Source organism: Ammospiza nelsoni, chromosome 5 (assembly GCF_027579445.1).
Source record: "Ammospiza nelsoni isolate bAmmNel1 chromosome 5, bAmmNel1.pri, whole genome shotgun sequence".
Taxonomy (NCBI): Eukaryota; Metazoa; Chordata; class Aves; order Passeriformes; family Passerellidae; genus Ammospiza; species Ammospiza nelsoni.
The window spans coordinates 24,974,154-24,989,481 of record NC_080637.1 but is presented as its reverse complement, the minus strand read 5'-3'; the positions used below and the strand labels follow the sequence as shown (position 1 = coordinate 24,989,481).

The 15,328-nt window shown below is 40.4% G+C and overlaps 1 protein-coding gene across 1 annotated transcript in view; it reads left to right on the top strand.

Moving 5' to 3' along the window:
* Nucleotides 1-3,629: 3,629 nt before the first annotated feature.
* The window catches only part of TES (testin LIM domain protein), a 28,444-nt gene continuing 16,745 nt past the window's right edge, over nt 3,630-15,328 (top strand). The window contains exons 1-2 of the mRNA XM_059473174.1: nt 3,630-3,749; nt 14,504-14,589. Coding sequence (XP_059329157.1) covers nt 3,723-3,749; nt 14,504-14,589 — 113 coding nt within the window. The 5' untranslated portion in view covers nt 3,630-3,722. The remainder of the gene's footprint in view (nt 3,750-14,503; nt 14,590-15,328) is intronic.

Here is a 15,328-nt window from a genome sequence, read left to right as displayed (position 1 = left end):
TTATTCTTTTAAAAGGCAACAACTGTTACCAAAAGCTTTACAAGGTTCTTAAATCCACCTCTATTTCATGCATGGTTGGAAACTTCCTAACGTAATAAGCCTCTCTGTAGAGTGAAATACAGTGAAGTTTAGTTTCTAGAGTTGCAATGGATGAAGCATGAAATAATTATCAAAATTACTGTGTCAATATTAACACTTGCAGCCTCTGAAATCTGAGACAGTAAATAGCAAAATAATTAAAGTACAATGGAAAACCATGTATATGCTTACCTGGTAAGCAGATAATCAGTAATGCCTCCAGACTTACAACTTTTGATCTCTGCACCCAAATTCCCTTCTGGGTTTTTATTGGACGTGCCACAAGACATTTTATTTAACATTCCTTTGTTTTATTCAAATAAATACAAAAATGCAAATATTATTCCCTTCTCAAAATGGAATGCTTTTTTAAAACTAAATTAGTGTGTTAAGCCACTTTGAAGCAAGACAGACTCCTTATATTTATATCACACTTCAGATTGTATTTACAGAAAAAAGATCTTAAAAGCACAGTGTCATTTCTTCTAACATATAAAGCACTGAGAAAACAGCAAAACTAGAAGAATTTGACTGGAAGCTAATCTCAAGTATTTGCTTGAAAAGCTTAAACAGAAGAACTGTTTATTAAATAACAGTTTTACTGGAAACAAATTTTCAGCATTGCTCAGTTATGATATCTTCCATCTGAGGATGGACATATAAATCTGCTATATAATCTACATATCTAATGTTTGGAGAAATGTAGTTACATTTATCATTATGGTATCTGAGTGCAAAGAAAACTGTAAAACCAGGAAAATTATCTGACAGACCATCCATTCCCTGCTGTCCTTGTTCCCAGAAATGTATATGGTAGAAGTATTGTCTTTTCCATCTTCTGCCTGTTGGCTTCATGAACCTTGCTGTGGGAAAGTTAGTGCTGGGTTACATTGTGCTCTTTCCTTAGAAAATACTAATATTTAAAACAGGTATTGGATTTCCCAGCTGTAATAAAGCCCAGCTCTGTGCCCTGGCATGTCAATGTTGCTCTCCTGGCAACTTCAGAGTCTTTAAGCAGAAGAGTCGTACAGGATCATATTCACAGAATAGGGAATTATTTCTGCCAGGCAAATTAAAGCCATAGAAAACACAGAAAAAAGTTACAATCTTAAAATTCATTCTTTATTGGTCCCAGAGAAAGTGTGTTCCAACAGCAGCCTGCTGGTTTGCAAACCAGAAGTTTTATATTATTGTCTGCATTTTTCATTAGATACACAAATTTGTAGGTTTCATATATGAATTTGCAGATAGGAGAGTTGTTAAAAGATTACTATATTCTGGCACTAGATTACACAATTGCAACATGCACAAATCACAACCAGAGCATCTTCAAGTCAAGAAGTTTAAGAAAAATACAAGCAAATGAAATTATTATTAACTAAACAGTGTTATAGCTTAGTAGGAAAAAAAAAAAAAGAAAAAATACATTATCAAAACCATTATTATGCAATTATACCTAGAGAGATAAGGATAAACAAAATACACTTAAATCATACAAGATTTTCTTTCACTTCTTTTTTGTTTCCTAGAATGAAAATATGCTGCTACATCCATTCCCAAATGAAAAGCATACAATGACAACTATGATGGTTTCATTTCTCTGCTTAGTAGGTCAAAAATACCTATCTAGTCCTTTTACTTGCTGGCATTCAACAGCACATTTACTGAACAGGAATAATCTCCTGCTTGCTCCTTTGACTGTAGTCTGAGGAAGTTATGAGGCATGATGGTATTCAAACTATAGGGCCCCAGGTACACCAACATCAGGCACTCTTAACTTCCCCTTGTCTTTCACCCCCCAAACCACCAGGAATTAACCACTAAACCAAACAAAAGAGAGTGAGAACCAGAAATGAAAACCAAAGTGTCAAACCCAACCAAACAAAATACATGCAACAGTTCCTATTGTTCACCTCTGTAAGGGAGACACACACTAAATACAGCAGCATTACTTGGTGGACTATGTTCTCCCATTTTTCTAATGATACAGCTTGACCCCACCCTCTCTTAGTTTTTTTACTGAACTTCTTGGTGAAGATCTGCTGCATAGATTTACATGCAGGAGCTGTTGGCCCATGGCATACACCACAATGCCAGTCCTAGCTGAAAAGTCAGTTTTGCTTTCATCTGCTACCAGACAACAAACAAACAATAAAACAAACAAAAACATTTTTGCTTTCTTTCAACAAGTGGTGTCAGACAAAAAAGATTAAATGCTGAAATATAAGTATCTCTGGTCACTGGGGAAGAAACAAAACTACCTAAGATCTACTTGAGAAAAGCTAGTAATTGTGGAGAGAAAACACTAGATTCTGCAAATGAGTGAAAAAATATCAAAATTTTCACCATCAATTCCTAGGGTAGCTATAAAGTCTGTATGAATGTTTGCTACTTTTGCCAAAGATAAAAGAAAAATGAAACATTATTTATGGGAGTATTCAGTCTTGCAAATGCTTAAATTTTTTGTCATTTTGCAATTCGTATACATTACAGGTAAAATACAATTCATCTTATCAGTGGCATCCGAGGACTGAACACACGAGTGCATACGTGTTGGAAGCCTGGGACCAGGGTCGGATTTCTTTCCCGGCAGGCAGGGAGGTGGAGCCTGGCCCAGCCCTTGCGGGCACGGCCCTGCTTCCCAGGAAGTCGCTGGGAATCCGGGAGCAGTCTCGGCCAGGCGGGGCAGGGTGGGACCTTGGCCGGCTCCTGCTCCTCCTCAAGTCCATAAACCACAGAATTGTCAGGGTTGGTGGGGACCTCTGGAGATGATCTAGTCCAATGGCCCTGACAAGGCTGGGGGGCGTAGAGAAAGTGGCAGAGAAATGTGGCGAGGTGGACTGTCTCCAGTGAGGGAGACTCCATGACCTCTCCGGGCAGCCTGTTCTAGTACTCCGTCATCCTCAAAGTGAGAAAGTTCTTCCTTATGTTGAGGTGAAACATTTGTGTTTTAGTTTATAGCCATTGCTCCTGGTTCTGTCGCTGGACACCACTGAGAAGAGCCTGACAGGAGCCAGCTGACAGCCGCCTTTGAGATATTTATGCATTAATGTGATCCCCTCTCAGCGGTCTCTAGACTAAACAGGCCCAGCTGCTGCAGTCTCTCCTCATAAAAGAGATGCTCCAGACCCCAGATGATCCTTGTGGCCCTCACTGGGCCCTCTCCAGCTGCTCTTTGTCTCTCCTGTGCTGAGGAGCCCAGAATCCAGCCCAGCGCTCCAGATGTGCCTCACTAGGGCCGAGCAGAGGGGCAGGACCACCTGCTGCCCATACTGCTCCCGATGCACCCCAGGTTACCACTGGCGCTCTTGGCCTCAAGGGCACACTCGCATTTATAGCCCAAGATTTCCTCTTTTCTCATGCTTCGGGAGGCTTGGGTGTGACCCGAAGGCGACAGCCCGCACCGGCAGCGCCCCGCCCTCACCTCCCGCCGTACCGTGGCTGACTCAGGGCCGGGCCGGGCCGGGCGGGGCAGGGCGGCGCGGATTGGCTGCCGGGCCGGCGGCGGCCGGCGGGGATTGGCTGCCGCGCGGCCTTTGTTCGGCTGCAGCCACTGCCGCAGGGCAGCGGAAGTTTGAGCGTGGCGGAGCGCGCGAGCGGAGACTCCTCCGTGGGAGCTGCCTCAGAGCCCGAGCCGCCCCGCCATGGACCTGGAGAATAAAGTGAAGAAGGTAAGGGGGGCTGCCCGCCGGGCTGTCTGCCGCGCACGCCGCTGTCCGCTCTCCGGGGAGCGGCGGACCCGCCTCGGCGCTGCAGCCCCCGCGGGGACTGCCCTGGGCTCGCCCCTCGGGTGCCGGGGTCAGCCCTTGCCGCTCCCCGCGTTCCCGCCCGGGCCCCGTGGCAGCAGAGCCCCTGCCGGGTGTCCCGGTGCGCACACGGCCGGGCTGCCTCCCTGCTGCCGGCCCTCGGTCATCGCCGCAGCTGGTGCCCCAGGTGGGGACGTGCCCTGTTCTGTCATTCAGTAAAACATGTTTTCGGCACTCCCAGTAAACTCCGAGATGTGATAGTTGTTTTCATGTACGTGCGCTGTGTGTGTAGTATGAAACTTAAATTGCGAGCAGCCGAGTCGATGTTTGTGGTTATGTTAGTGATTGATTGCAGACCTGTGATGTGACTGAGTCCTTACAAGTGTGTTATCAGCGGTCCTATGGATCACCCCCTTGAGCCAGAAGCCTGGCCTTGATTTTTATTCATTTTTAAAGGTATATTGACTAGTTAGTTTGCGTCAAACTGGCAAGAAACAAAAGGTAAGTAAAATAAAGCGATAGGTAATCCAATTGTATTGAATCTCTTTCCAAAATTAACCATTTAAAACTTCCTATGTAAAACTAACTTAATGTGGGATACTCTTTGCTTCTAATTCTTTCACAAATTAAATGTACTGCTAAAGCACTGACTTTTTTAAAATTAAAAAAACGTATTCGCAGTATCTTTTTTTGATACTATTTGAAAAGGAGAAAAGGAGCTTTGTATGTGAACATGGGTGAAATCTGTACACAACCTTCATGGATATGTGAAAAGAAGCCCTTTGAAATGCATGTTGTATGAATTTTTTGGGGGGGTTTATTACTGAATTGTTTTATTTAAACTTGTTTTAAAACACACCTATGCACTTTGTATACCTGTGTGCTTTTCCAGCTTGCAGGCTAGAGACTGACCTGGGGGTGGAAGTAGTTGTGTAGTGTGGAAGGACACCGGTTAAGGCTGAATCCTGGCAGTGGTGGCCTTGAGTTACAGCTTGCTTCAGGTGATGTCACTTGGGTGAGGACCCTGCTTTGGAGGAGCTGCCTATCTCAACCCCCGGTTATCAGGCCATCAGTTTATAGATGGGTGTAGCTAAGTACTGTTGCTGTCTTTAGGAGCTGGTTGTGTGCACAGCGTTGTTCCCCTTCTGTGACTCCTTGAATGCAATGAAAATAAGTTTCTTGAGTAGATTTGCTTGTATTTTCCAAGCACAATTTAAAACTTAAACTTGATGGCATCACAGAGTTTGTTTGCTGGAAGCTCTTTGAGCTCCAGGAGGTGAAAGACGCATATTTGTGGAAGATAGAGCATTCTAATTCAGAATTTATCTAAAGAGAAAATAAATATGGGGTGTGAAATCACTGATAAAAATTCTGCTGATAATGGAGTCATGGTTTGAGTGAACTTGTAGTTGCTGAACCTCTGCTTGAAATTAATTATTGGGTAGTTGTGTGTGGTTTAAATGTATTGACTATTTTGCTATATTTTTCCTGGTTATCTTTTAGTTCTCTTCTCCATCAACTTTGAAGGTTCCTGAAGACTTTTCTGAACCTGCTCAAATAGACACAAAAGCTAGTGCCACAAAAGAAACCAGCAAAGCTCTGTTTTATGAAAGTAGTATTTCTATTCTGCTCTGCTTTAGTGTTAATACACAGAGATGTCTATGATTTGAAGACCATCACATTTTCTCTGTTTCTACTACATGTATATTCAGAAACCTGTGTCTGTTATTGTGCTGTCTCTCCTCCCTTGCTCGAGTGTTCTCATCTTTTCTCTTTGTAACTTGGGTGAAGCTCATTTTCCAAGAGAATAGAAGAGGCTCTCTGAAAATCCCTACAGGGAAAACTGGGAAGCTTTACTAGGTACCAGCAAGTTCAGTACAAAATTCTTCTTTTTTGACTACCAAAACTTATTCAATCAAAACTTCTTAAATTTTGTAAATTTTGTACACTGAATAGAATAACAGTTTCATGTCAACTCTGGAATAATTGTGTGTCTTCCTTTTCTGTCCTTTAATTCTAATTCTCAACCTGTTTGTTTTATTATCTTTTTGCTTCTGTCTTTATTTGGCAACTTCCTTCTTTCTTGAAAGGTGGAAGAACATTCTGAGAAGTGTCCAGTCAAGATTGTCAGAACCAGTGAATTACTTGGCTTTCAGAAGAAACTTGTCCTGAGATGGAGATGCCTGTTGGCATCACTCAAAAGCAGCGGTCAGATTTTTAGTCAATCAGCAGTAGTGGGTTGCTTTACCACATGCTGTAGTTCTCACCTGTCTTTGTCTAGCACCCTGGAGCAAAATAGCTTCAGTTCTCTTACAAAATGTACATTATGTAATCTTTTATTTTGTAGTGACTTGTAGGTATTTGTTGCCTGGCAAATAACCTGATAAATATTATGGAGTGGTGAGTGGCTAACCTGCCTGTTGGGCAGGAATTTCCTAAAGCACTGGGCAGAAGAAAGCAGGAATTGTCATGTTGTCCCCAGATGAGTAATTCCATTGCATTTTTGAACTCTGAGTTTAGATGTTGGCTATTCTGTAGCCCTGGTGTTCAGCAGAGCAGAAGGAAATGAATGCCTCTTGGAGCAGCATGTGGTGTGGAGGCTCAGACACTCAGCTGGTGCTGTAGAAAAGCTTCCCCTACCCACAACTGCTAATCTATAACTGTACAGGGTAATATAATGGAATGTTTTCCGTTTCTGGGAAACCTGATAGATCAAGTTTCCAAGGTCACATTCCTAAGATTTCTCTAAGTGTCAGTAATCCATGAGTCCATTCTTCCTTTTTGAGCTTCTGTATTGTCTCTTTGGCAAGTTCCTATATGGATTTGTATCTACATGTCTGGGTTTTTGTGAAGAAAAAAAACGCTCAGAGAAAGTCTGTTTTCATTGCTGATAGTAGGTTTGGTGGGTTTTTCTCCAAATGTAGCAGTTCTATCACAGTCTGTCTGATTGGAACTGCTTCCCTCCAGGACAAGACCACTAGGACTCCAACCATGTACCTGTTCTTCAGCAGGAGAGCTACTGCCCCACCTGCACAATTTCTAACCCATCCTTTCAGCAGTGGATGCCTTATATACTTTCTTTTCTCTTGTGACAGAAAAGCAGCAGTCCTGTTTAACATACCCTTCTGAAGGAATCTTAAGGGCACAGTTCCTTTGGCTCACACTTTTAATTTAGCTTCTGTTTGGTTTCTTTCATGTGTAGTAAAACTCATCTTGCTGTCTTAATGAGTGGCCAAAGGAACAAGTACTACTGTGTAGCCAGATGTCTCCCTTGGTCTGAATCCTGGGCTCTGGGCAGCCACAGCCTGCCAGAAACAGAAATTTCAGCATGAACTTTCTGCACTGAGCAATATATATGCAGAACATATGCAAATGTGTGGTCATGTAATTTTTTGTAGTCAGTTCCCCATGCATTTTAGAGCTATTAAGTAACAGGCAAACATCTAGGCAGTGAATAGTGTCTTTTTGGCTGCCTTGTGAGTACTAAGTCTAAAACTTTCCTGGTCTGTTACAATTTTCCTTTTGAATTCAGGGGAAACTGTACAGTTTTCTTCTTTTTCTCAGGGGGAATTAGATTTGCTCTTGCATTTGAGGATCATGAAGATAGTGTTTGCATAAAACTATTGCACAGCAGAGCTGAAGGGTAAGAACAGGAGCTCCAGCTTGAAAAGTACTTGTGCAAAAAACAGACCACTGTTTCTCCCAAATACAATATATGCTGTGTTCTCAAGCCTTGCTTTGAGACTATAGGGAGCATAAAGATTTAATGCTTTGTGCTGAATACTCTAGCAGAACTTTGTTCTGAGAGCCTGGATTGCTGCCCTGTCTGCCACCTCTGTGAACTTGGGGAAATGAATCAGTAGGTCACGGTCCTGCTCCTCAGCCGTGCTGGCAGCACAGTCTCATGCTTCACTAGAGAAAATAAGAATCTGGCACTGAGTCTGTTCTATATAAACTTTCACAGTATAATACTTGCTTTATAAAAGGAACTTTGCTTGCAGTGGAGAAGGGGCAGGGCAGTTTGGGGGGAAGAGGTGCAACTTCTCTAGTGGGGAATTTGTGTGCGGTTATTTTTCAGTGGCGTGAGACCATGTTTGTTCTGTTACAGTTGGAAAACCAAACACTGAGTGTTTTAGACATTGCTAAGTCAACAACTGTAATGATCTTTGATAAATGAGTGGTGAATAAAGTATGTGTAGGAGCAAAGTCAACTTTTCTGTGTTTTGCAAAGCATCATTTAGTAATGTCTGCTGGGCTGTACTTCCTGTTGAGGTCACTGTTTGTTTTGCTGTTGCTGCTGTGGAAACCCATTATAGTAGATCTTTTTTGCTGTTTCATATGTATAGTAAGATCAAGGAAATGTGCTTTTATTCAGGGGTGAGTTTTGCCTGAAAGTGGAAGAACAAAAACATTTATATAGATATGGGGGAACTACTTCAGTTTTGTTCACAAGCTAACTGCTACCTGCATATGCTGTGGGGTTTGAGGGTTTTTTCCCCCAGCAGAGTAAAAAATTATGTGAATAATTTTTTGAGACACCTGTATGAATCTACAGCTCTAGGTTATTTTTTGTCCATCATCCCTGGATAGCAGCTTGGCAAATATGGCACAGCTGAACTAAACTTTTTGACTCTTACTCTTTTTTTTCCGATGGCAAAAGTACTCTCCAGGTGTCTGACTATGAAATATCATCAAATGCCTGAATAACAAGTCAAGAAATTCTTTGAATGCAGGGCTGCAGGACTTTTAATATCATATGAAAGTTTCTTCAATAGGGTATAATTATAAACCAAATATTTTGCAGCAAGGGCGAAAATCAACTAACTTTGAGTTACAGTATTCTGTCATAAAAGTAACAAAGATCTGATTCTGAAGTTGTTCCTGGAAAAAAAGAAATGTGTCTATTTTTCTCTAAGTAATAGTAATGTTGAGTTTCAATTTTTAATGAAATGTTATTGGTAAAAGTTGCATAAAAATACTTTTTTTACTTCAAGAAAATATACTGAACATGTCATGCAAATTACTGTCTTCTTCCTAGCAGATACAAAGTTTACAGTTATTAGGGTGTAGATGTAAATATATATAATGTAGTATATTTTAAAATTGTATTTTACAATCTAAATAGATATGAATGTTTTATTTATATAAATAAAATAATACTAATACTAACTAATACTTAGGTGTATTGGTTATATATATATATATATATGTATGCGTGGTTTTTTATAGGGATGTACATGTACAAATCCCCCATATAAATAGTTTTTGCTGCTGACCAAAGTTGTTGGGGTTCTTTTAGGTCCTGGAGACCTTCAGGAAGAGCAGAGCTCTTAAGATGAAAGCATGTCACACCTGTTACCTACCATCTCAAACTTGCTCAGATGAACAGGTTAAAGGAGTAAGGAGGCTTCTGTCATTCATGACATTTCCAGAATACACCAGATCTAACTGTACTCCAGTACTGCTATGTATGTGTTTCTGGTTTTGTTGGGGAATTTTTTGTTGTTTTTAAAGTCTGCCTGACTCTTTATTTGTGCCTTGTTTTCAGTCTGAGGTTTTCTAGCTACAGCTTTTTCCTGCATGACTAAAGCTCCTAACAATGAATGTGTAGGTTTTCAGGTCTGCTTCTCAAAACCTAATGTTAGAGGACACAACTGGGTGAGAGTGCTGATGTCAGAACAAAATACATGGAGTATTGTGAAAATGCCTCTGTAGTTCTGGATGATGGATAGTGTTGTATTGGAGGTTTACAGATTGTGTTACTGTGTGTGTCAGCTGCACTCAAACTTAGCTAGTGTAATGCTGGACTTTTTGTGAATACAACACTTGTTTTCTATCCAGCTGAGCTATGTTTGATAGCTGTTAGCCTTTTGAAGGTACACTATGTAACAGTGTCCTAAATATTTAAATTCTTAGATGTTTGATATTTAGTAGACGATAACACAATAAAATAAATTCCTGTGACTTTTGTACTATCAGGCTACTGCAGCTCCTTGATTTATTCCTCTGCCTGTCCAGATCATCTTCCAAGTATTTTTCTTGGATGCAACCACTTTTTGGCATCCTTCTTTGTGTGGAAAATGGACTTCTGTACCCAGGGTTCTTAATTCCAGTCAACTTTCCCCAAACCAAAACACATTTTAAAAAACCCCAGGGTCACAGTTGCCATCAATTTTAATAGATGTGTTAAAAACAAATATAAAGTGATTTGTGGGATACTGCTCTTTGTTACAGATCTGAATTTTTTTTCCTTCTCATACAGTGTCTGTCAAAGTTTTTTAAGAGCATTGTCCAGATATTCATGTGTCTTTTGTAGTGGTTGGTTCTTGTATCATTTTAAAATCATAAGAAGTATCATTGCTCTGTTTTTAAAGTTTAAATGCTCTAACCTATTTTAATTTTCTGTTTGTTGTGTTTCCCTGCTGGAGATGACTTCTGATAGTACAGAATACAGTGACATAGGATCAGATCTCAGCAACAGAGCATGCACAGCAGTGAGGTTTCTTAGGTTTTTCACGGTTTTTTTGCCTGTCCTTCCTGCTTTACCTTCTCTGAAAGTGCCTAAAGCACATTAAGATGTACTAGAAATCTCTTGTTCTCTACAGGTGCTTTTCCACTCAAACACCCAAGTAGATCAATAGTTAACTAATCTTCAAATTCCTAGGATTTAAGGGTAAACCTAAGAATAGCTTTAGCATGGATCACTTCAGTTCTGTGCTTGGCGCACCTTCAAGCACAGGAGAAAGCTCTGCAGAAAAGGCAGTGAAGAGGATTTAGTTCTGATCTGGGGCTCACTGTTAATTGTTGCAATCCATTAATGACAGCTTTCTCACTGTATAGCCACATCCTTTCCAATTCTGGGGGGATCTGTAGCACTGGAAAGGTTTTTGATCTTTTGCAGAGGCTGAGTACAAGTATTGTGGCTTACTGTCTGTGGCAGGGTGAAGCTCTCCTGTCTGGTGGTACAGGAGTCCTCTTGGGGTGAGGAAGGAAAAGCAGCTGGAGCCTGAGTTAATTCTGGTCTCGGGGTGGGACTGAGGAGATTAGAAGTGTTAAATAAATTTAGGAATAAATCCTTCTGGTAAGCCATTTAAACTATTTCTTCGGAACTGCTGTTTCTTTTACACTTCTTAGACACTTGAATAAGATGATAGTAAGCTTCTGTGCATGACTCTCCTTACTGTAAGGCAGCCAGCTTTTGTCACTAGATTCCAGAGTGAACTGAAATGGGCAGTCTTTCACTAATTGTCACTTGGCTGTAACCACTTAAAGCTTTTTGCCCTTGGGTACTATGTATTCTTGAAAGCAGCATGCAGTGGATGATCTCAGTCATAGTTATACCATCTTCTGTACTCAGGCTGTTTAAATCAGTACTGGGTGTTTTGGTAGTACCAGGTGGGTTTGGTTAGCTTTTGTTGTAAAATGAAAATTGATGGTGGTAGACAGACAGGAACCTTCTTCTGGCAGGATTCAGCTGGCCTGTCTGTGCCATTTCTTCCATAACTCCATTTATGGGGAAAATGGGTTCCCTGCTGTTCCAGACATGCATTACCTCTCCAGTGCTCAGCCTGCTCTGTATCTCTGGGTGTTTGTGCCTGCAGCTGGCCATGTTGTGCAAACACATGGAGATAGATATGGATAGCTCCAAAGAAGCACCACACTGAAGTTTTAGGCTTTCTGAATTTCCTAAACTAAACTGAATTGGCTGCTGAAGAACAAAATAATTTCTGAGGCTGATGCTTTCTTAGAGCTGAAGGATGTCCTGTTACAGGACTCTGGAGAAATAGGTGTAATGCACTGACTTGTGGATAACAATAGCCTGCAGTGCTTTGGAGTTTGGCTATTTTATATCTTAATTTTTGGCAAGCAGCCATATAGTTTCTCTGTCAGAACAGAGGCTGAGGCTGTGTGTGTATCTAGAATCACATCTAGTTTGGTTTTTAGTGTGCCTTTCAGTCTTCAGCTAAACCTTTTCCATAAGGTGCCCAGACATTGCGTATAGAAAGGTAAATCCCTTCTTTCTGTTCCACAGCAAACTGAAAAACCTGTTTCAAACAAGTCTCTCTCATTTGCTAATTTGATTTGTCTTGAGCTGCACAAGCATTTACATGGTGGTGTGCTCTTTATTTCTGGGGAGGTAATATGGAATGCTGTATTTCTAAAGAAATCTGCCCTAAGACTGCTGGTTGTGAAAGTGCAAGTAGGCTGGCTGGTTGTCTCTGTAGTCTGGAGAGAGTATGTTCTGGGTGGAGCATTTAGATAGCACATATTTCGTCTCCTTAATTTGTTTCTGAAGAGGTTTTAAGAGTTGTTTTTTTTTTTTTAGCTTAAAAAACCCTTTAAATGCTAGGAGGCTTGGAAATGATAGTTAAAATGGTATTTGCAATTTTTTTATATTTCCTACTTGAATTTCAGATACTGCTTTGGAAATTCTTGAAATGCCAAGCTTATTTCTCAGTAGTATAAAATGGTATAACTGTTGTCACTGTTACAAGTGATCCTGTGTTTCTAAATCTTCTAATTGCAGTATTAATGAGTTTATGATTATTTCCTTTTCTCCTCATTCCACTCTTTTTGAAGACAGGGAGAGCCTGAGCATAAAAAATGCCGGTTTGTAACTGAAGTAGCAGCAAGAGAGAATGGGTTAATGTTGTCTTTTTTGGGGGGGGGAGTTTTGTTTGTTTATTAGGGCAGTGCAACCATATTTTAACAACTTTTTAGAGAGGATGACTTCAAAAACAGAAAAAACAACACCAAATGAAAAACAACCTGTCTCTCCCTCCTCCCCCTATTCCCCCCCTAAAAAAAAAAAAAAGTTGCTTTGTGTTGCTTTAGCTTCCTTTTTCCCTTTAGAAAACATCCTGGCCAACATCTTATTCTCTTTGAGTGTGAATTGGGAAGAGTGCTCAGGTTTTTTGTGATTTGTGGTGTGTGTCTGTGTGTATATGGCATCTCTGGATTCCAGATGAGAAGAGTCCTATAAATGACTATCTTCATTGAAGGTGAATTATTAACCAGTTAGCTTATCAAAAGTGTAGCTGATGAAGAGCCTGATCTTCAAAGTTATGCTTATTTTACATATCTGCTGGTAGGCTTCAGGTTAGCACCTCATGTGAACTTCATAAGCCCTTAGGTTGATGAAGATGTCACCATGATCACAGCCAGCTTGTATTCATCTTCCTTATACGGAAGAAATAATGTCATGTCCTTCTGTCCATCCCTGCAGTAGCTTAATAGCTGCCAACATACCTCCTTCTTCTAAACAGCTCACAATCTTCAGGGTAGTTTTCCTCAGGGATGTCTGATGATTGTTGAGGCAGTGATCCTTTTAATTATAAAGTAACAGAAAATGTGATATTCCCTGCATTTTACCATGTGTTCTGTATTAACAAGTGGTTTGTGAATAATCTGTTCTTTATTTTGGACAGAGACCAAGTTGAAAAGTTGACCTGGTTTATATCCTTGTACATACAATAATAGTAGTATAATTTCTCTCAGTAAATGGCAAAATTAATAATAAGACTCTATCACCAGATGTAATTAACTCTGGCATTGTGTTGTTGCCAGAACTAAAGTTAGTACCGGAACTTGTCAGTTCTAGCTCAGTTTCTGTTCATGGTAAGAGCTAAACTGCAGGTGAGCTGTTTCTACCTACAGCACTCCTGCTGCTGCATGGGTATGAGGATGGGTTCCTCTCTCATGCTGGGCATGACCCTGCATACCCAGCTGTGGCTGCACTTCAATGGTCCTTCATCTGTCTGATTTGAGAACCATACTCCTCAAAGGTTGAAAGTGCTGCAGTGAGACACTTTATTTTACTGTGTTATATGAATGCATAAGTTATCATGCTTCATGTTTGTTAATCACCTCAAACTTACAAGTGGCTGTTACTTGGTTAAATTTGCTGATGTGTTGCTGTATTGTGTGAATACTTTTACTCTGCACTATTGTCTATATTCTCTGATATTTCCTCTGCATTATGAATAGGTCATCCATCCTTTTGAAACCCTTTACATATTGCTTCTGGCCGCTGGTTTTGCTAACTGTGCTGTTTCTCTTTAGAAAATCAGCTGGTATGAGTCCAGCTGAAATGTAATTGTAAAAGGGATATGCTACTCTTAGTCACTATCAGAGTAGCCTCAAATATACTTGGAAATATTAGACAAACCACTTAGTTGTTTCCTTTATTCGAGATTAGTGCAAATAAATCTGGAGTCTGTTTATTTCTTGGTCTCCGGTATTTTGCCAAGTCATATACTGTAAATCACTTTGTCCAGATAGCTGGATTAAATGTCCTTTGACTTGAGGTCTTCTGGCCTCACTTGCTCTGATTTCACAGCCTTAGGCCTAAGGGAATGCTGCCAAGAATCTGCTTATTTATTCTCTTGTGTGAAGTTGGTGTAGAGCAAGCTGGGCTGGGGCGAAGTCGTCACCAGAAAAGTACTGAGGCTGTCTCTGCCTGCTGAGCTCAGTCCTGTGTAGAGCCTTGGGTGACCACTGCTACTTATATAGTTATACTAGGAAGGTGTGCACCTCAAATGCTGTCCTTATGCCAGCTTAGTCAAATGCTTAATCTTTTGCTTTAGCTGTTGATTGCAGATTATAAAAGCATCATCAGTAAGATCATTCCTGCACCATAATACTTGAAGCTGACTGTAGTCATCTTCCTCTGTACACAGATGGGCTTGGGCCATGAGGAAGGATTTGGTGCCCCCTGCTTAAAATGCAAGGAAAAATGTGAAGGATTTGAGCTTCATTACTGGAGGTAAGTGACACCAAATGTATCCTGAGCTATGACTCAGCACTACAGACCTCAGTATATGTATGCAAATGTCTAAGTAACCATTTTTGTTCCTTCTCTCAATTAAACTCTTAAGATGTTTTTTAAAAGCTGACATGGTTCAGGGCCAGAAATCCTCAGATGCATTACAACAGAGTATCTCATCACTTGTGAGCATGCATTTTATCTGTCCTGAAGTGAATGGTAGTACTTCTACTGCAGCATTTGCTTTAGCTGACTAAACAATTGAAGTAGATTTGTAAAAATGTCTAGCTTTACTGTAAGAGACATGACAGGGAAGAAGTGTGTTTTATCTGTGTAATAAAATGCTTTTTCAACTCCTGACCAAACACATAAGCTTTGATCTGAGATGCTATGTAAAATTATTTTGAAAATATTTGAAACTTTGTACACACCTACAACTTACTTAGATGGGGAGGAGGTGTCACTTGTGTGTCACATAAATTCAAATAGGTTAGATAATACTAAGCCTTGGATGATGTACTGTTCCTAAATCAGTGAGTTGATGATAGCAGTAAATAGCCTGTCATTACTTTTGCAGAAACTTTCTATTTCATTAAGATCTTTCTTGCTTTACTGAAACAGGATGTATATTAATGCATTTGTGTATCACTGGCCCAGTTCACTCATAATACTGGGTGTGCTCTAAGATGTAGCTTAGTAATTCTGATTTTTTAGGAGAAAGGTTCCTCTCAAAGGGAAA